Consider the following 21,011-nt stretch of genomic DNA (forward strand, 5'->3'; position numbering starts at 1 on the left):
GTTGATGTTGTTAATCTGCTGATGGACCAAAGGCAGGGCTGTAACAACACCACCAATTTATTGTTGAATTTTTCTCTGTAGAATACTTGGAGCTGATGAATTTTTTATTATTAGAGTTCCCAACTCCTTGCTCCGTACCCTTTCACGCAGCACCAGGTGAAAAGCGATGCTTTGTGCTGTGCCTCCGCTCCTGCCCATCCTCTTTGATTCCCCGCAGCCTTCCTGCATTAATGGCTCATCCCGGCAATTCTTATGTGAACCATTTCCAAAGAGATTACGTTTAAGCTCAATGCTAAGTGCCTCCTAGAAGTGTTTTTCGCCTCAAACGTCTTTTTTACCTCAGCCATGTGGTAGCTGGCGTGCTCCTCTCTGAGAAGGGTGTGAGCATCCAAGGAATTCTGAGGTTTATGGAGTGTATGAATGAAATAGTGTGGTGTGCTGAAGTTAGCACGGATGTGTGTCAAACCCCAAATTCTTCTCGTAGCAAGGAAAGAAAATTCCATGTTTGAGGTACTGAAAGCAAGTGTTGTAAGACACTAAAATTACTGTGTGATTCAAACAGGGCTGCACCGCTTCAACTGTGTCTGTGTCTGTGCCTGGCTGGCACCGTGACGTCCCCTGTGCTTCCACTCCATTTTAGCGTAGGCACCGACAACAGGAGGTTTGAAATAGCTTTTACATCTTTAAGCATCCTTTGTCAGTTTGTTTCTCTACTCCCTGAATGCACTGCGGGCGGTTCAGCTGAGCTGGGTTTCCATTGCTGCTCCTGGTTCCTCTGAATAAGGAGTAATAAGCAGAAGGTGCACTTGCATCATAAGGTTCAGGCCATGGTTTTGTGGGAGGAATTGTAATTCTGCTCCTTAAATGGTTCTGACCCTGCCTGGAGCTACAGGAGGACCTGGCAGCCTGACTGGAGCTCTTCCCGAACATCCCAACCCTTATCTTTGTACTAAAGGTTATATAAAAAAATGGGGAGGGAGGGAGGGAGGGAAAAAGTGGTTACAAAGAAACCCCAGGAAAATGCAAATGAATGATCACTCTGATGTTGCCTTTAAAAACAGCAGGTTTTAGGCAGTGGTCATTTAAAGCAGGCTTGATGAGCAATGAAGAACTGTAAAGTTGTTTCTGTAATACACTTGTTAATCTTTTGGCTGAATCACTTTTCATTTTATTCTGTCTAATTGATTTTTAGCAATTTACTAATGTCATTATCTTTCTCTTAATTACAGATCAAACCAAATGAAAAACGTATTCACAAGTTAAGGCTTTTTACAGCCAAAGGAATATGGATAGGTTTTATTAGCAAATGTTTTTAGTGCCTGCTGTTGCAGGAAGATTGTGTGTGCTCATTTAACAGCAATGTTTGCTGTGAGAACAATTTCTGTGGGACAGGAGTATATTTTTTATTTCTGAGAGGATGATCTTGTAGTCTATGCTTTTGCTCTGACCTTTGTGCATGAGAAATAATTTTAAACCACTGGCACTAATTATGGAGTAAGGACCCTTCTGGGTCTGTTCAGGCACCGTCGTATCACTCACCAAAGGATTCTGGGTTTGTAGTTAAGTGTTAAATTTAGCTGGAGCGGTAATTGCTTTATTCTTGTTTCCATTATAAATTTAGATTTTATTAAATTATTATTTACTTTAAGATTTTATTAACTATCCCCACTTGAATTTATAAAGGTGATATAATTTATTTTGATTAAATGAGTGCATCTCACTGAGAAGTGAGATAACCAAGTCAAATTCTGCATAATCCAGCCCTTGGGTTATTTGTCACAGATCGTGTTCTCAAGGCAGTGCTTTTTAATCCTGTGAGTTTTTGCTCATCATAACGAAGTTGGAGGGAGCACCGCGCAGGTCAGCATCCTGCGGCACGAGCCGCTCCGTTGTTCTTGGAGCGCTCGGCGGTCAGGGTGCTCCGGGCAGACGTGGGCAGTGCGGCCAGTGCCGCTGCCGTCCTGTGCCAGGAGTGGTGCCCGCGGCCGAGCCCTGAGCCTTGCTGAGTAACGCAAGTAGCTTCCCGCGTATAAGTTTGAGGGGCAAGTTCAGTAACTGACGCTGGGGAAGAAACCACCTGGTTGAGGCAATGAAATCCTTTCTTCATGAGCAGCCTGACTGCTACATCATTTTCTGTCTCTGATGGTTTTTAAATTGAGGGGGAAAAGCTGTTGTGATAGTGTCAGTAAACACTGCGGAGCGTATTTCCATATGAAACCATCCTAGACAGGAAATTCCAGTTAATTATAATTTGGAGAAAAATCTGTAGTAAAACTTGAACATATTAACCACAAGGAGTTTAATTTGAGCTCTAGGGGAAATGATCTATCTCGATAGCACAGTGAAAGTGATGAGATTTCAGGCAGGTTTTACAGATGATTTTCTCTTTCTTTTTAAGAATAATTGAGTCATTTTAACGATAAGCCTTGCTTGGCTTCTTTGAATGGACTGCGTGTAATTAGTAGTAGCTTGAACTTTGAAATGTTTTGACAGAAAATGTATTGTTTAGCCTGGAAAATTTTCTAGCATCTGCCTTTAATATTTGTTCATTTTCTGCAACATCCAACTTTGCTACTTCAGGTCAAATTCCAGCTACAGCTCCATTTTCTTTGTTGTCTCGATTGTTTCCTTCAGGATGAGGGAGAATAATTACACAGAACATCTTTTCCAAGCAGCTGGAGTCAAATTCCAGCTGACTGCAGCACCTGTGAACACGGTGGCTCTGCCTCGGGGCTGTGCGGTGCCGTGCCAGCCCGGGCTGCGCAGTGCCGACGCGCTCCGAGTGCACAGGCTCGGCCTCCAAACGCGACTGCCCTTCTGTGAGCTTCAGATGGCAATAATGCCAGGCAATGCAAAGTGTCTGGTTTAGACTAATTAGAGGGATGATTTGTGAAATGCTGCCTATTTATTTAATTAATCACCAGCACAAAGCTATAAAACCCATATTTTAAAAATCCCTGTTAGTTTGCCATGTGGTTAATAGATTGTGGCACATTAAAAAGTGACACGGTGATGTATTAAAAATGTTCCACCTAAGGTTGGCTAATGTCCTCAAGGAACTTAAGCTGTCTGCTTTATGGAACAGAAGCATCGGATTAGAGGCTGATCTGGTTAAGGATTGAATAGTTCTGAAAACATTTGTCTTTTGTATAGCATCTGTTCATTAAAAACGTCCTCGCGTATTTCTTAATGCACAAATAATGTTTATGGTGTGGTTTTAATTATAAGTTTTTGTTATATGTTTTTGCTGCACTTTGTTATCACAAAGAATAACTCTATTCTTCAGGATTAAATTGTAGTGTTTATTACTAAGGAAAATATAAATAATTCTTCTAAAGTAGACTGTTCCTTCCTTCGCTATGTGGAAATCGAGGACAGATTCATGTAATGGATGTGGTTTTGTTGCAGCTGTAGCAGTTGTGTTTTGATAAATCTGAGTATTTTTTCATTCTGCAGCAGAACTGTTGGGATGAGTGTCCGTGGTTCGCTCTGGGCTGTCCAGATGTTGCTGCTGGCAATGTGCTGCCCTCCTGCTGGAACGCCGCAGGGTTAAAGAGGGACTGGGTCAGTTTGACCTAAGGCTGGTACCTGGGTGAACGCAAAGGATGCCGGGGCTGCAGCACGGTGGGCTCGGCTTCTCCCTCCATTCTGAATAGATCGGTCAGAAAAAAGTAATAACAAGAAAAATCACATTCATAGCCCTTAAAGGAAAACATCTTTTAATTTAAGGAATTGTACGAATGAATGTGTGTTAATATAGAATTACAGAATCATAGAATAGTTTGGGTTTGAAGGGTCTTAAAGATCATCCTGTTCCAACCCCCCAGCCCTGGGCGGGGACACCTCCCACCAGATCAGGCTGATCTAGTGATATGATTGAAATAGGCTGTTACAGAACTTGTGTGGTTTTATTAATTGCGGGAGTAAATGCCAAGCGAGAACAGGCAGTCATTTGGGATACTTGGTTGTGTGGTTATGTGTGTAAATCTTAGTTTTGAGGTGCACATAAACACCCACTCAGGTGGAAGCGTGGAAGGAAGCAGTCCAGCTCTGGAGGTTCTGTTTCTCAGCTGTGTGTTGTATAATTAACTGGTACAGTAGGAGGGGGGCTGGAATAAAACATGAGCATGTTCGTGCAGCCTGGAGCTGATGTTGTAGTGATCATTGCAATGCAGATAGCGCATTCCTCATAACTGCTGCTGCCTACTGGCGCCTTTGAAACATCTGGACCTTTAATTGAAAAATAGTGTGGTGCTGTACAAAGCAGACACACTGAGTGAAGTCAACAATTTAGAATAAAAAATAATAGTGTGTTATTTACCTTGTAGTTAAATATTCATACTTTGTTATGCTTTGTGTAACAGGAAATTACTGGGTTAAATTTTTATGAGTAGTGACAGTGTGAATAAGATAAATTAAGCACTTAACCATGTTAATGGAATTCTACATTGTGATCCGTTAACTCTGCAGCACAAACGAGGGTGATAGAAGGGAGAATCCTCTCCTCGGAAAGGAACAACTTTGAGGCCTCATTTACAGACAGCGAAGATGGGCAGGTGTGCAGACCAGAGCCTGGTGCCAGTGCTAGGTCGGTTCTCTTAGTGCCTTTGCTGCTGGGTTTTCCATAAATGACTTAAGAATAACGTATGGCTGTAATAGCGAAACATAGTGTACCAATACTGGCTTCACCACCTGAAGAAATAAATATCATCCCTCTGTCACTGGAGTGGCATGTGGTGTGTTGGAGGAGGAAAGGGACAGATCTGCCCCTCAGTTTCACACAAACACAAACACTTCTCATTGTGCCTCAAAATATTAATGTAATGTGCACCGAGCAGGCATTTTCTCCACATCTGTTACAATCCCATGCACATAAAAGGAACTGACTCTGTTTTCAATATTTAACCGGCGTATGATGTTAGATGCTGCTCTGCAAACTTTTGTTTGTGTTTTAAAGGCTGTTAGTGTATTTCAGGTTTCTCGCTTTGATCTGTTTAGAGTGTGTTGTTTAAATACCTACCAGAGCGAGTTCTGTTCAGGAGGTGTTTGCTGGACTGTGTAGTATATTAAATACTCCGTCACCTAAACCGAAAAACATTTCACTGCCTTTAGTAGCGAGAGGAGATTCTACATTTGGGAAAGGAGAAGCATTTGTTTCCATTTTGTGCAATGTTGAGCATTGTTTGCTGGGAGGTGAGTCAATGGCTTGAATTAATTATAATTACTGAAGAGACATAGACTGACTGAGCAAATAAAGTAGTAAGCTCACTCGTGCCAAAGCCATCTAATTAAATGCTAACTTTAGATAAGCTAGATGTGCATGAAAGATTAATTTTAAGAGGTTTTTATGACTCCCACTAAACGATTCAGTAAAATCTTTGCATGGTATCATTAGAGCATCTAATCTTAAAGGGTTGGAACATTCAGTCACAGAACTCTATTGTACAGGACAATGCTGTAAATTATCATTGTTGAAAATTAATCACTTTTCTCTGAGAAATGTTTATGGACTTTGTTTTAATTTTCCACCGTCGTGTGAGCGGTGAAACAAATCATGAGCGAGGAGGATACAGCGAGTGCGTTTCTCTCAGTGGCTGCTCCGCTGGCTTCCCACGGTGCGGGTGTTCAGAGCCATTAGGAGTTTGCCGTCCTGAACAGCCGATACCCAGCTTCCCACGGCGTCCAGAGAATGTTAGTGGCCCCACAGTCATCTATTCCAGATTTACACCTTCTGGGATTGTAGGCAGGTGTACATCTTCTCATGGACTTTGATTAAAAATTGATTTCAAATCTTAGAAGGACTTCTTTGTTTGAAAGAATTGATGGAGTGTAGATGTGTTTGCTTTAACATACTGTGTTTGTATGTAAAGCATATTAATTTTATTACAGAACACTATTTGATGAGACAGATATTTCTAAAATTATATGTAGTCAGTGAAGATCATTCTATGTGCAGTTTTCCTGCGATATTTATAATAGCCGGTATTTCTATAATTGAACACCCCAGCTCACAAGTACCATCCTAGAAAATCTAAGAGAATTTGAGTTGCCATCATATCCTTCCCTGAGACCCTTTGTGTCTGGCAGTGCACGGACATGTCGGTGGAGCCGTGTTCTTGTAATCAGCCCCGCTATCGTTGTATCGCCCCAACTGTTACTGTGTTGTGGCCGTCTGTGTTTTAGACACCGCGAGAAGCGCGGATTCACAGGAGCAGTCATCTCAGTGTTCTTTTGGAAGTTTTTATGCTGTGTTTTATGTTCAGGACTTCCTGAAGCTCAGCCAGTGCTTGTTGTCAAAGCACATGGATCGACACTGATCTGCTTAATTTGCACTAAAAAGCATTATAGAAACTAGAAAGCAGGAAGTGAGTTCAGCAGAGGATGCTTTTCAGCAGTGTCTGATAATGGGCATAATTCTATGTGGCTCTTGAGCAGCAGCAGAGAAGGACAGCTGTGCTGTGCCAGAGAACTCCGGCATGCCTGCCACCGCGGCTTCTGGTGGCAGAGACAGGGAAAACCAAATCGGAGCCGTTCCGGGATGCGTTACAGTGCCACCACAGCAGCAGTGGCTGCGGAAATGGCATCCCTGGGGTTTTGCCTCTCCAAGACTTTGTACACTGCACAGCACTGTGGTTCCTCTCGTGATCTGTGGACGATGAGGCATCACCTCTGCCGTGAGTGAACTGAAAACGCTATTGAAATAGCAAATGGGAGCGTTCGTAGGAACAGGCTGGGGGGGAGCGCTGGGCAGCCTTCAGAGAACCCATTAACAGGAATACTAGGGAAATTGTCTATGATTTACTGTACATTTTGTGTGTGTCCAGTTATTTCGCGCTTCCTTAAAGGATGGGTGGGATATAACATTTCTAACAATAAAAGCTTAATGGAATCAGATTTGTGATTTCCTAGAAAATTAACGAGCTATTTTGTCAATTTTATTCTTGAGTTCATTTGTCAGAGTACGCAGTGTCCAGTGACAAGCTAAAAGAATTTTTTGACAAATTAACTGTGCCACAGGTGACAGATCAGGGAAATGTTAATTTAACAGCCCCTCTATGCTTCCCAGATTTATTGGAGGCTATTAAGAAAGCTCCGAATGGTGCGGCCCCTGGCCCTGGATGGATTTTCCATTGAATTTTGTACAGGATCTATTAATAAAGTTGGATGCTGCCTTTTTGAATATAGGTGATTGTAGTTTATCTTCTGGGTCTCCTCAGCATTTACAGAATTTACAGGGAGAAAAAAGTAATTGTGCTTCCAGTAGTGTCTGTGATCGGATCTGGGTGATTCCTCCTGAGGAATCCTTCTCACCATGCAGAAACCAGGCGTGATTACTGGTTCAATCCCAGTGGCTGGGTTTTTGATTCTCAGCTGCTGGGATTGATAATTGGATCCCTTCGTTCTGTCCCCCCAGGTACAGATCCGTACCTGATCAGCCTCGCGCAGGTGCCTAATTGAGCTCTGGGGGACTTCTGCACTATTAGTGTTTTTCAGGATCAGACTACGAATATGGATTCATCCCATACTGTAGGCAGTACCCGCCGGTTTGGATTTCAGGACAAGCATCATCAATTTGCAGTAGCCTCAGTGGAGGTTTCCTCTGGAGCCCTTTGACTGGGTGATTGATCAGCCTCCACCTTGAGCCTTGCTTTTAGAGCCCGTGCTGATGTTTCCAACCTGACGTGACCGTGTGCGTTCTTACTCGTGATAGAAATCTAATTGGCTTCCATCGCAGGGTCAATCCTCTCTGATGTGTTACGGCGGTCAGTTTTACAACACCTTTAATTAATAAAACTATTTCACTATTTTTTTTTTTTAAGTTCTTCAGTGCAGTTGTGATGCTTTTGAGCTGTCTCCCAGTGCTGCTGCTGTTGGGGTTGCTGTCTGTGCTCCCAAGAGCAGTTGGAATCCTAATCCGTGTACACGTTACCCCTGGTTTGAGTCGCCTGTTGTCTTATGTTCATGCTGGGTGTTAGTGAGTGAGAGAACAAGGATACTGGTAGTGAGAGGGGGATAGGACAGGCAAGGTGATAAAAATAGTCTGGGCGAGGTAGAGGAGATTTAGAGATGGATGAGAACAAGGACAGGTTTATTTAATAAGAACAAACCCAAAGCAGCAGTGTAGCGTAGGACAAGGAAGAGGGAGTGGGAGAGCCACCACGTTGTGATGGCTGTAAGATCAGAGTCCCTGGGATGTGTTTGTTTTATAAATACGTGTTTATTGGATCCTGAGCTTATCAAACCAGCTGTGCTTGTGGTGGTGGCCAATGCAATAATGTTGTCCTTTTGGTTATTACTTATAGTTCCTGGCGCATTGTGCATCCTCTGTTCTCCACTGCGTGTGTCAGTTGTAACCTTGGCATGCACTCTCACATCTGGCTGCCCATTTTTCTTGGGTTTTCCATTATTGGGACTAAGCATTACTGATGCTGATGCTGTCCTTGGATTTAAATACATAACTAACTTGTGTGCCAAGGAGTCATATCCATATCCTTGATAACCGCTATGTCCTCATTCAGATGCAAATGCAGTTGCAACAACAGGTCTGTGTTCTGGCTGGTGCAACCTAACTCGAGCAATGCTCACAACCCTTTGAGTGTCCGTATGTTCCCCTGGGTGGTGTTTGCACCTGGGCAAAGACCAGGATAGACTTTGAGACCATTACCTGGTAGCACCTTAATTCCCCTTAAAAACAAGTCCTCTAAGTAGGAAAGCAAGAGGAGAAAGAAAGAAAACAAAACCTGTTATTTTTTTGGCAGTTGTGGTTCTGTGGTGTTAATGGTTTCCCAGGAGGGGTGAGGGTGTTGGGTGTGGGCGGTATCCTGCTATCCAGGGGAATCCCAGGCTTACCGGCTCATTGGAAGGCTTGCTAAGACTTAAAGGCACAAGGTGGTGGAACGTCCCGTATTCTGTTAAAAATACAACATTTTGTTCTGAATGAGTAAAACCCATTTCTTCTTACCTTAAAAACATGAGAAGAGGAGAAGAACATGGAATCTTGCAGTGGAGCTCAGACTTTTTATTGGAATCTGTAAAATCGTTGCCAAATAGTTCATATCAGTTTTAGAGATACATTAAACAGCAGTGAAAGAATTGCAATTTAAAATCCAAGCTTCTTCCAGTTTTAAGTTGCAGTTGTGTATTTTAATCTTTCTACTGAAAAGAATTCCTTCCACACTGGATTTTGTATTAGCTCTGTCGTACTTTTTCTTTTATGCATTCTAATGAAATATATTTTGTCGACAGGGTCACGTTGGTACAACGGCAACCAAAAAAATCGATGTCTACCTCCCGCTGCACACAAGCCAAGACAAACTCCAGCCCATGACAGTTGTGACGATAGCAAATGCCAAGGTGCATGACCTGATTGGACTAATATGCTGGCAATATACAAGTGAGGGACGGGAACCAAAACTGAAGTAATGTTCTTTCTTTACTACCTCTTGATCTCTAATTTTCTCCTCTGCAGCCTTTTTGCATAATGAAATGGATTTCCATGTCGATGTTTTTATAGATAAATTTTAGAGAAACCACCTACCGGTTTATCAGTGTTTCCTTTTGTGCAGTGTATTTGCATCTGTTCCCATTGCTGTGTAACGCTCAGCATACGAGACCGTGGACCTGGAAACGAATCAGAGTTTCAAACCAGTCTATGTAAAAATAGTATAAATCTTGTCCTTTTTGGTGTCATGGAGGCATGTTTTATTTTATGTCCCATCTGTGTTTTGGTAGTGTTCTTACTGGCCAAGACCACAAGTGTGTCAGGTAAAATCCAGAACTTGTCTGTAGCTCCCTCTCTGGTTTGTTCCGAGAGAAGGTGCCCGGGTTCTGGTTCTGGTTGTTCTGCACGGTGCCAGCTCCTCCCACAGGTTCGTAGGGAGAGGAGTTGCTGTACTGGGCAACAGTCTGTCCTGAAACCATAGAGTGGAGTTTAGCTGTAGTGGGTGTGCCAGAAAACAAGTCAGAATTCTGTCACGGAATTCAGCTTGTCGCTCGCTTGCTTTCTGCTGGCGTTTTGCTGACACAATATGTATAACTTTAATTCATTATACATGATTAAAATACTTCTGGTTTTCTAAGAACTGACAGGCATAGGGGCTAAAGGTGCTTTTCTTTCCAGGTTATCATCCTGGAGATAGTGCTAAAATAAAGATGTGCAAATAAGAAACCTGAAAACAAAATAAATTACATCTTTCTTCAAAATTGTGAATAAAATGGCCTCCATGAACTCAAAAACTTCTGTCACGCAGTATGTAAGAATTTCTCCGAGCCTTTCATCTCTGTCAGGTTGGCTCTTGGCTGCAAAGGGCAGCATCTGTGTTGTCCTCAGAAACGTAACTTCCGTTATTCTGTGGATTGTTCGATACCTTTGGTGGTCACTGCTCGCACCTTCACCGTGAAAGAGTTGTACCCTAAGGTTTCTGTGCCTGAGTAACAGATGGGATTTGCCATGCTGGAGCACGGAGGTTCAGTAAGAGCCATGGCTTCATCGTGGTAGGTGATGCAAGGTGTGCAGAGCAGGAGCTTCAGTGGGGACAAAATAGTTCTGTCGAATACTTAAGGTTTTGCTGGGTCACAGAGGGTAAAATAAGAGCTAAAACATTTGTTTATTATGGAGCCATTGGTCACAGCTCCTGGCGGGCGACGTTGTTGGTGCAGAGAGGGTAACAGTTTCATTTGCTTTTTTTCTATAGTAGCCAATTTTTACTTTTTTGTTGTTCCTGGAATATTTGATGAATTAAGGGTTTTTTGGTACTGCATTTTACAGTTTGCACTTCCAGCATTTTTCATCAGTATCTGAGGACTCGGTCATCTTCTCTGCTGACGTAGCAGAGTCATAAGGGGTGCTGAGGTAGCACTTGAACTGCTCCTTTTCAGGAGGAGTTGGTTTCTGTGTAGTCAAAACAGGGCAACACTAAAAAGTAGCCCCTCTTGAGAGCAGTTTCATGGGTATCATTGCCTTAGGTATAGGATTTCCCTTAGCTCTTCTCAGAAACAGTGTGAGATGTTGCAGAGGTCAAAAGCCTCAGTTTGATTAGCTAATTTTTTAATGAATAAGACATCACTAATGTAAATCTTTGGGCACATGTATATTTTTCAGGAGCACAGCACCCCTCAAATGGAGCAGGGCCCATGAGCAGAGGCATTCCATGAAACAGCATTGCCCACGGCAAAAGTCAGCAGTGGGAGAAATGGATTTCACTGTCTGCCTTGAAGGATAATATGTGATGATATGTCAGAGTGATCACGACCAAAGAGGCTGTCTGATGTAATCAAATCTCAGGACAGGGATAATGAAATAACAAACAGAGGCATGAGTTCCCCGAACAGCCTAACAGCAGCAGTGGGAATCAGAACACAGATCCTCAGAAGAGGGAGCAGAGCCTCAAGATTACAAGAAGTTTGTCTTCTTGTGCAGTTCTTAGCTGTCTCTCCTGCTTCTGTCAGCTTTTTTTAGCATCACTGCCTGCCTGTCCTGGTGCAAGGATCGATGTAATTGAGGCCGATTCTCAGCATTTCCAAATAAGGGAAGAGCTTAGTAGCTTGCACGTTCTGCACTCGCTGTTTGTTCCTGATTTAGTCAGTTTGAAGCATAAAAAGAAAAAATCGGGTTTGATTGTGACACCGTACTTAAATACATATAGAGAATGCTTCAAATCCACTGTACATCATGTGCAGAAAGACAGACTTCCCTCCTAGGAACACCATTCAAGAGTAACGAGGGGGTGTAGACTTTGTAATTAAGAGGTGCAAGCCTTCTGTCTTTAAGAAAAGAATATATTGCTGCCTAATTCTTTTCCCTAAAAGGTAGGTGTGAGAGTCCAAAAGCAATGAGCGTGAGCTAACAGCTTTGAGAACATTTTGCATTCAGTTAGGCTGTCTTTTGTATTATAATTGTATTATATTGGCCTTTATTCATTGTCTGGATGTGAGGAACCTCTGGCAGTGTTAGCAGCCCAGCTTCTGGGCTCCTACCCCTGGACTTTGGTCATAACCCACCGGACCATTCTCTGGCCAACCTGACTGATGTGCTGTAATGATTCTGCCTGCAAAAAATAAACAAAACTCCTTTCTAGGAATTAGTAAATAGTGAGATGCAGAATTCGGATAAATTTCCTGGGTTTAGAAGTTAAGAATGCTGTTAGGGCTGTTGGTTGTTGTATTTAACTTGTACGTTCTGTCTATAGACTACTTGGAATCTCAAGCCTTTGCACCTTGCAGTTTGAAGACTGAAGTTCAGGACTCTGTTGTCATCTTGGTGGAGTTTCAAAATGCAGAACAGTTTTCCCCATTGGCCTTGTTTTTTCAGCCAATTGTGTCTTAATATGTGTTAACGCTGAGGAATCTACTCCATCTTTGAAGATGTCTGTAACCCCTGTAATTCATGGGGTTTAACCGGCGTGGTGTGTTTCCAGTGTAACTGGTGGCAGATCAGTTGTTGTCACCACCACCTTTTCCTGGCGCTCAGACTGTTTCGAGGCCGCCTCGAGTGTGTTATTGCCTGCATGTCTGCACGTTCCTCTGATTTAATGAGAATTATGCAAATGCATCGAGTACCAAATGAAAATGTTAGCTTTATTTATACAGAGCTTTAAGAGCACACCAGGCTGCACACAGAGGAGTTCTGTCAGGCAACTGCGTTGGCAAACCGTCAGTGTGAGGGACAGACGGCAGCTTGGGGATCGGGTGGCTGCTTGGGCTGGGCAGGCTCCTGCGTAGGGTGGGTTTGAGTGGACAGAATGAGCGCGTGCACCTGCATTTTGGAGATTCAAACAGAATACGAGCAGGACCCAAAAATCACATCTGATGTTTCTCGTTGTACGAGCAGGATCAGCTGGGTCTGTGCTATTTGCAGCCTTTTTATTTCGCTTTCTTCCCAATGCAGACAGCGACGCTAACCACACACCCTCCTGGCCGGGCGGCCGCGCCGGCTGGCAGAGCCCTGGGGCCGGATGCATCCTCCTCCTGGCGCTGCCTTTCACTAGCTTCCCTAAAAGTTACATCAGCGCTCTTGGAGAATTAAAACCTAGTTCTCTACCAATGTTCCAGCTCTTTGTAGCAGCCTGGGACTTTGGGAAAGTTTCTTTAGGAGGATTGCAGAGTTTACGAAATCCCCTTGACAAACATCACTGGGTTACCTTCATGTTAGCAAGTTTACAGCTTGCATTAACAGTAATGCATCATTAGTACCCGTTTTATACAATAAACGTCCGAGCCGTGACAAGGTGCCTGTAGACCCCCTGGACCAAGCACTCTTCAGAAAGCGTGGTTGCAACCAAAAGGTTGTGAATTAATTGAGAAGATTGCAAATCGGGTATCAGTGAAATAATTCATTGTCACATCCAATCAATAAACTTGGTAAATCAACTCATTTAATTCAAAAAATGATCTATATAGATCAAGCGACCAATTAAACAATTAGCATACACTTTGCAATTAATTAATTTAAGCATCAATCATGCAATTAAAACTCCAATTTCAAACTGCAGAGTTTAGAAATGCGGCACCGTGTGAGCAGCGCAGCCATGCTTCAAGGCTGCGGAAAGTGCCTGGGTGCTGGCACTTTTACAGTAAGAAGGAATACTTATTTTCAGCTCAATAATTTGAATATTTAAGTTTGAAATAGATTTTATTATTAGGAAAATATGATTAATGTTCTGAGAGGGTCACTTCCCTATAGGCCTTGGTTTGTGAGAAGAAAGAGGCCTAGATTTTTCTTTTAGTTCTGCTTGTACCAATTTTTAACTGGGTTTAGGGATTGAAATTCTTATATGTTTAGGAAAGATAGCTTTTGCTACTTGTTGTGCTACTAGGTTGAACAGGTTTTTCCGCTTTCCCTGTGTTTTTTTCCACCATTCACCTCTCCCAGACGCTTCTCCGCTCTTCAAGCCAATGTTCAGCAAACTTTTCCAGTTGCTCAGTCTGTGAAAAATCGATCAGCCCTGCCTGTTTGCCTTTACTTCTACATCGAAATTGGCATAGTAATAAATACATTTTAACAAAAGGAGAAATATTGCTTCCAGCTCTACAAAGCCATGAAACTGTTAGGGACTTGGGCATATTTTAATCACTGTTGCAGCTCAGTTAACGATGAAGAAAGACTCCCTGCTTTACTCTGGGGCTTGGGTTACCACATGGTTATGGTAGCGAGATGCGTTGGGGTTCTGTTGGGCCATATTTATGCCGTCAGAGGTGGTGAAGTGCTGGTTCGATTTCTGCAGCGTTTAGCAATGGGATTGATGAGCTGAGCTGTAGGGGTTGTGTGGCCCCCCCTTCTGAATGAACTTGTCTTCCTTCTCTTTGTCCAGCGACAATGTCAATGCCTACTGTCTCCATATCGCTGAGGATGACGGGGAGGTCGACACAGATTTTCCACCCCTGGATTCCAACGAGCCCATTCACAAGTTTGGCTTCAGCACCCTGGCGCTGGTCGAGAAGTACTCGTCCCCCGGCCTGGCAGCCAAACAGTCTCTCTTTGTTCGCATGTGAGTATGGACCCTCAGCTTCTCTCAGTCACGGGGAAACATCTGGGAGTCTGCAACACCTCCCCACCTTTTTTTCTCTGCTTTTCTTTGTCTGAGTGCAGCAAAACTCAGAGGCGCGGGTGTTCACAGTTCCCACAGGCAACGTCCTGGTCTGGGGTCTGTCATGAGGTGGGGGCAGAAGAAAATGCTGCTGGTAGCCACGCGAGTGAGCCCGGCAGCGCGAGTCTAGGACCGCGAGGAAGGAAATAAGCCTTTCTGCCTAGGATTAGTGTGGAGACCATCGAAGTGCAGCACTTCTGCTAGGGAATATAGGGAACTTACACAAAGTCTGAGCTCAGAATCCTCATTTTGTTTCAGCCGTGCTGCTTATTTATGAAAAATACGCTAGTGACTTTTCAGTTATTTTGGGAAAACGTGCACGTTAAAATTTTTTTTTAGCAGAAAAAAAAAACCTACTGATGGTATTTGGGTGTGCCACCTACGGGAGACTCAAAATCTACTTTCAAAGCCTCATAGAAAAGTAGTAAATCTGCAGTTTAAGACTGATTAGTGGACTGAAAAGCAAGTCCTTTTGAATACAAGTAGTTGCAGACTGCGTTAATAGCAGTGCAGTGACTGAGGAGAGAGATAAGCGTGAGTGAGCAGGGCGGTTAGAGCAGGACTGGATAAATCACCCTCTAGGCCAGAAGAGTTTTGAAGAGGAAGACCTTATCTGCCACCAGAACTGGAGGCACCCTGGTTTGTAGCTCTAGAGGAATTTGCTATTCCATTATCAGGGAATTAGGGTTTGGGTGCCATATACAGCGCTCAGTCACTTTTATTTTTCTTTGCTGGTCAGTGAAAAATCTTTTAAAGTGTCAGAAGACCTTAATCACTCTGACTGAGTACGTGTAGAGTGGGCCACCTCTTACTTGGGCAAATATTTAATGTTTGGATCTCTTGAAATGAAAATGCCAGTAGGGTTTTCCTGGCTATTTGGCTTACTTTTAATTTAGAAAAGATTACTTAAATCTCATAACCCAAAAGCTGCTTCCAGGTTTGAATAATCAGATTTTTTAAAAAAATTCTGAGCTGTTTAATTACATTTTAATGTTCTTTATTGTGGAGAGTGTTTCTTAAAGACGTTCCAAAGCATCCTACTGGAAGAAACCCCATACGTGTCTCCCAAAGGCCCGTTCATTTCATTCCCCTGTGTTAGATCATTGGAAAAGAAAATATTCTTCACCAGTGTTTGCAAATAACGAGGGAGACCCATCCAGCTCTGTCGCAGTCCGGTGAAGCCGATGCAAGGAGGAGATGAAGCCGTCATGTCACTCATATTGTGAGGTCCCCTTCTGGTTTGTGCAGGTCACAGTCACGCAATCGAGCCAGGGTCTCCGTCTGGGGAACTGCAGAATATTTATTTCCTTCCACCTCACTCAGGAATGCTCTATATTTTATCAGAAAGCGGCATCTCTATTTCGCCTGCAGGCGTTTCTCTAGTGGCAATGCTATTGCCATGAACTTGATTTTTTTAATTTTAGGGTTCTGTGATTGTTTTATTGTCAGGGTAACCCATCATTAGCAGTGTCCCCAGAAAAGTTCCAGGAGGTATATAGGAAATTCTGTTCCAATTCCCCACAGTCAAGAAGGATCATGAGCGCTTATTGCAGTGAGAGCAGCTAGGAAGCCTGTATCATTAGACAATTCTGATTGTGGATTATTTCTTGTCTGGAAGAAGTGTCTTTCTTTCTCAGCTGCCTCCTACCCACATCCCCATTGCCTGCACTCAGCACATTAACAGGCATTGGTATTTAAATGCCGTGAACACGTGAGGTCTCAGATTTTGTCCCTCAGCTCGCAGGAGGTGGAACCAGTGTTCCCATGTGGAGCCTGCAGACCTCAGCAGGATCCTGGCCTGGCCACCCCTTTTCTGACTGGGATTGGAGCAGGATTAGGATCCATCTGCAAATCCAGCAAAAGAAATGTGGAATCTTTTCCTTTAACATAATGTGCGCTCACACGAGGAACTGATTGGAAATGGGACAACTCCATTGTAAGAACTGCATTCCTGAGAGGGCTTTTTTCTGGGTCCACGTGTTAATTTGAAGTCGCTTGTGCTTCCTGTGTGAACAGTTATTCATAGATAGTGGGATTTGAATCAGAGCTGTTAATGTGTCCCCCAGAATTGGGAAGTACTTGATCATGACTTGGTCAAAAGATTGTTACTACAGTGAGTTTACATCTGCATGCTGTCTTGTTTTTGTGGGGTTTTGTTGTAAATTCTACGTCATCTTCCTTCCCTGTCACCCTACCAGTGCGTGTCATTGTGGTTTTATATTTTGCATCTCTTTTTTTCCCTCCTTATGCTGAAGTATTTCAGCCACTGTCGTGTCAGGCTTGTGACTTGCCATGTTTATTAATATTGAATCGTTGTTGAAAAAAGTCAGTGCTTCTGAGAAGTTTTGCACCGAAGCGTGGTGGTTTATCTCAGAGCTCAGATGTTGTGCTGGTACTGAGCTGGCAGTTGTGGAACCTCGACGGGGACCACGATTCAGCAGGACATGTTGGAGCAGAAACAGTTTGCAGAACTTCATATACTGAAACTCCTGCCAAGGCAAACTCTTCGCCACTTGAGTCGGTTATAAATACCCGGTGGCGGTGGCTGGAAGTAGCCCACAGTGCATTTTATATTCTGAGCTGAATGTCTTTGTGGCTGTATAGAGTAGTGAATAATTGAGTTTGATTAGGGAGAGGGACCTCATTATCCCCCCACCTGTGCCCAGCTGGTAGGGGAGGGTCGAAATGAAGCCATTAGCTGTCTCTCTTACTGGCATCTCAAAGAGCTCAAATACATCTGTGTCTTATTTTCTTTTCTGGCACAATCAGTCGAGCGAGCTAAGCAGGCATGACCGAATTTGGCAAGTTCCAAGGACTCTGGCAAAGTTACACGAGGAGAAGACGGAGGGCAGTCATTCTGGCTTCTAACTGCCCATTAGTCTAGGAGTTATGTTTTTGGGAAATGTCTGTTGCGGAAAGGAGCGCTTTGTCCAATGTCACACCCGGCAGTCGAAACAGCCCTTGAAGTTGAGCGTGATCTGTTGGGAGGAGGCAAACAAAGCAGGGCACTCATGTAGATGCAGACGTCTTGAGATGATGGAGTAGTACCTGAAAGGTGTGAGTGAAGGTGGCATGAAATAAATCTGTACAATCATTAGGGTTCTTCCCCTTAGAAATTCTATTATCACAACTCGGCACGCTCGATCTAATGGTGTTGCTGGAGTTGTAGCTCAGCTGCCAGTTGGCACACAGATGAGATTTAGCAACCGGTTCCTCTGCTCTGTGGCACTTTCTTCTGTTTTGATATTATGTTTAAATTACTGTAACTATTATATATGTGGTTTTTTCAAGCAGCACCTCTGCTATACTGATCAATTAAGGCTTGGAACATTTATGGAATATGAGACTTTCATCACACAGTTGCAGATTCAGTTCCAAGCTTTGTAGTGTGTTTTTAAGGTACAGAAGCGCTCCCAGAAGGTGATTCCAGTTTTTACCTGCATATAGGTAATCACAGAATCACAGAATCACAAGGTTGGAAAGGTATATTTTAGAGTATTCGTAAAATGCAAATTTAAGGAAGTTACTGCAGGTGCTGAAGTTCAGGGAGGCTCCCGGGATAGAGAACCAGGAGGGGTTGGGACCCCAAGAAAGGAGCCGGAGCAGGAAGCTGACTAGTCAGGTGTCTACTGGTAGCTTAGCGCAGTGTCAGATACAGTCAGGTGAACTCAAGAGCGCAGTTCCCCAAGGCCAGCCTGAGATGTGCAAAGCAAGATAGTTTGGGCTCACAGTTAAAACTGTCTGGCACATTCTGGTTCATGTCACTGTGCTCTTTATCTTAAAAATTACTCAGCTTACGTCAGCTGGGATTTTTAGCCTAAACTTTGGGTTTGTGCTGATCAAGTGGAGACTGTTATTAGTCGTTCACAGGCACCTCCAGCCATGCCAGCCCTTGTTCGCAGGAGCTTTAAGTGCTGTAAATTCCACTTCAGTCTTAAAAAAAAAAAAAAATTAAAAAAATCACTGCAGATTGGAAAGGCATCTTTTGGGGAAGTTTGTTTCTCATTCAGGGCAGAAGCCTTTTGTCCTGTAAGTTGGGTTTTTATCGCAGTACCCGAGCTGAGCCCATGGAGAGGACACTGCCTGCTTCCCTGCCGCCTCTGGGCACCTTTTCCCCCTCAGCGTCACCGCCGGAGCTCCTGCCTCCTCTCTTGTTTTCTTTTTCCTCTCCTGAACCTTGCCACCCTGGCTTCAGCGCCGAGGCTGTAAAAGAAGATGGAAAGCCAAGTTACCGCAGAATGATCACTATCATTAACATTCACGGGTGGTTCACTTATCATTCCTGACTGCACAGACATGGCAGCCGTTATGAAACGTCCACAGGTGTAGTGCGATGATACATATTACAGTGTGCCACAATGGATTTATGTATTCTGTAACAAAAGAAAAGTGTAATGAAAAAATACAGAAGGTAATCCTTTATTCCTCCACTACACAATTTATCAGTAATGCCTGCGGATGATAAGTGCCAGGGATTTCCTTTGCTTGATTTAACCTTGTCACCCAGGTATGTTTTTGCAAAATGACAGAAAATACAAGCTAAGGAATTTCTTTGACTTCCAGTTTGTGAGTGGTGGTTTTAATTGATTGAATAGCTTCTGCTCGTCTGTCTCGTTTGTAGTGTGCTGACTTAAAATAAAGGTATTGCATGTTAGCAGGGTAGGCTAAACACACAGCTGATAATTGTAATTAAGGCTGTGCTGGAGCTGGGTTGAGTGAGAACAGTTCATGCATGTTATCGATGCAGAGCGTGGCTGGGGAGCTGGCAGGGTGAAGTGAGGTGCGTATTTCCTCCAGAAGAATCTTGCTGAGCTGCTCTTATGGGCAGGTGGGCTGCGGTGCATCGGAGAGAGTTCAGCAATACAGTGCGAGGGTGGATCCAGAACTCTCTGCCTGTTCGACACTGCTCCAGCATGCTGGGGACAGCGCGGGGCTTTTCCTCCCTTGCGATGCAGGAACTGCGCTCTGAGACGCTGGCCTGACCCCCAGCTGATGACAGAACCTCTTTGGTCTGGGCTTAAATCCACTCGGCTCAGATCAGTAGTGAGTGCCAGAGTGCTGTGCTGGAGGCTCTGGGTGTATTCTAAGAGAAAAGCCACACTGCGCACCGGAGCAGAGGAAGGGGAGAACTGGGCCAGGCGTCTCAGCCCCGCTGGCTCTGTTCCAGAGCAAATATCCAAACATTTACAAAAGTGGGGTGTGCTTTACATTTCACTGCTCTCGCCAAGGCCTCGCTTACTGGATCACACACTAAATATAGTAAAACACAGAGGTTTTTCTTATTTTGCTTTAATCAGTAAAATAAACTTTTAGAGATTGTTCTGGGATCCAGTCCAGCTTCTGAGGCAAAGAATGGCTCGGGCATGACTTAGTAATAGAGTGTCGGGAGAATCAGTCTGATGGCTCTCAGGCCAGCTGCTCAATGGAAAGAACCAACCAAGCTGGGATGGCTTGAAACACGGGCAGGATCAACTACAGCAAGTGCTCTTCAGCAGCCCAGGTGTCAGGAACCCAAAGACAGTCTTCCATGTCTGGGCAGTTCCGGATCCGCGTTGGTGTGAGCAGCCTGGGCTGGGTCAGCGTGGTCGGCTGCCGTTGGCTGCTTCACACCCATCAGGAAGCGGGGTTGATGCATGGCGTGGGCTGCAGGCCCTGCCTTGCTTGTGGGAAAACGTGTTTGGAAAACATTGGTACTAAAGGGAAAAAAAAATAAGATTGGCACTCCAGTCATTTTGGCAATAGGAGAGTTTGGAAGACTTTCTTCACCTTTGCTGGGTTTTCTTTTCTTCAGTCATTTAATCTCTGTCCCTGGGTATTGATTGCAGTTCTGTGAAAGCTTTCTGTTGGCAGAGCGTGGTGTAGATTGCCTGAAGGCGCCAGGGTCTTTTGAGTCGGTGTTCAAGTGGTTGGGTCTGGTGGACAAGGCTTTTCTTGTAGCGCTTCACTGACAGACACCATGTCCTTTGGATAAGAGCGCAGACATGGTTTCCTTTCTGTAATCACAACATAACTGTATTAGTGGTTTTTCATTTTAAAAACTCCACTAACAGTAGCTCCGCAGATCAGTTGGGACTGGAGCTGTACTGGCTTTGGGAACAAGGTGAATGACCGGGGAACTGCGGGCAAAGGCGGTTGTGCGGTGCTCGTGCATGTTGCAGGGCTGGGGAGGGTGTGCTCACCAGTAAAGAGTCTGGGAAGGTCTCCACTTACTGTGTGGCATCAGTCCGAAGCCCTGAGTCCCTGGGCCGCCCCGAGACTGGCAGTTTCCTCGGTGTCGGCACAGATGGCGCTCATGTCTGTGGGGCGGTGGGCTCAGCTCTGCTTCCTCTCTGGACAACGAGACAGAAAGACAGAGGGGAAAAAGTAGGTGCATGGAAACTTAGGAAATACTTGGTGTGAAGATGAGTAAGATAGAGTTATCAATAA

The 21,011-nt window shown here is 44.1% G+C and overlaps 1 protein-coding gene across 3 annotated transcripts in view; it reads left to right on the top strand.

Annotated features, from left to right (window-relative positions):
* Positions 1-21,011, top strand: part of MAPKAP1 (MAPK associated protein 1) — a 92,576-nt gene that overhangs the window by 27,425 nt on the left and 44,140 nt on the right. For all 3 annotated transcript variants that reach the window (XM_054083892.1, XM_009569549.2, XM_009569548.2), the window contains exons 5-6: positions 9,247-9,419; positions 14,310-14,486. In XM_054083892.1, coding sequence (XP_053939867.1) covers positions 9,247-9,419; positions 14,310-14,486 — 350 coding nt within the window. The remainder of the gene's footprint in view (positions 1-9,246; positions 9,420-14,309; positions 14,487-21,011) is intronic.

The sequence above is a fragment of the Cuculus canorus genome, chromosome 19 (genome assembly GCF_017976375.1).
Source record: "Cuculus canorus isolate bCucCan1 chromosome 19, bCucCan1.pri, whole genome shotgun sequence".
NCBI classification, from domain to species: Eukaryota; Metazoa; Chordata; class Aves; order Cuculiformes; family Cuculidae; genus Cuculus; species Cuculus canorus.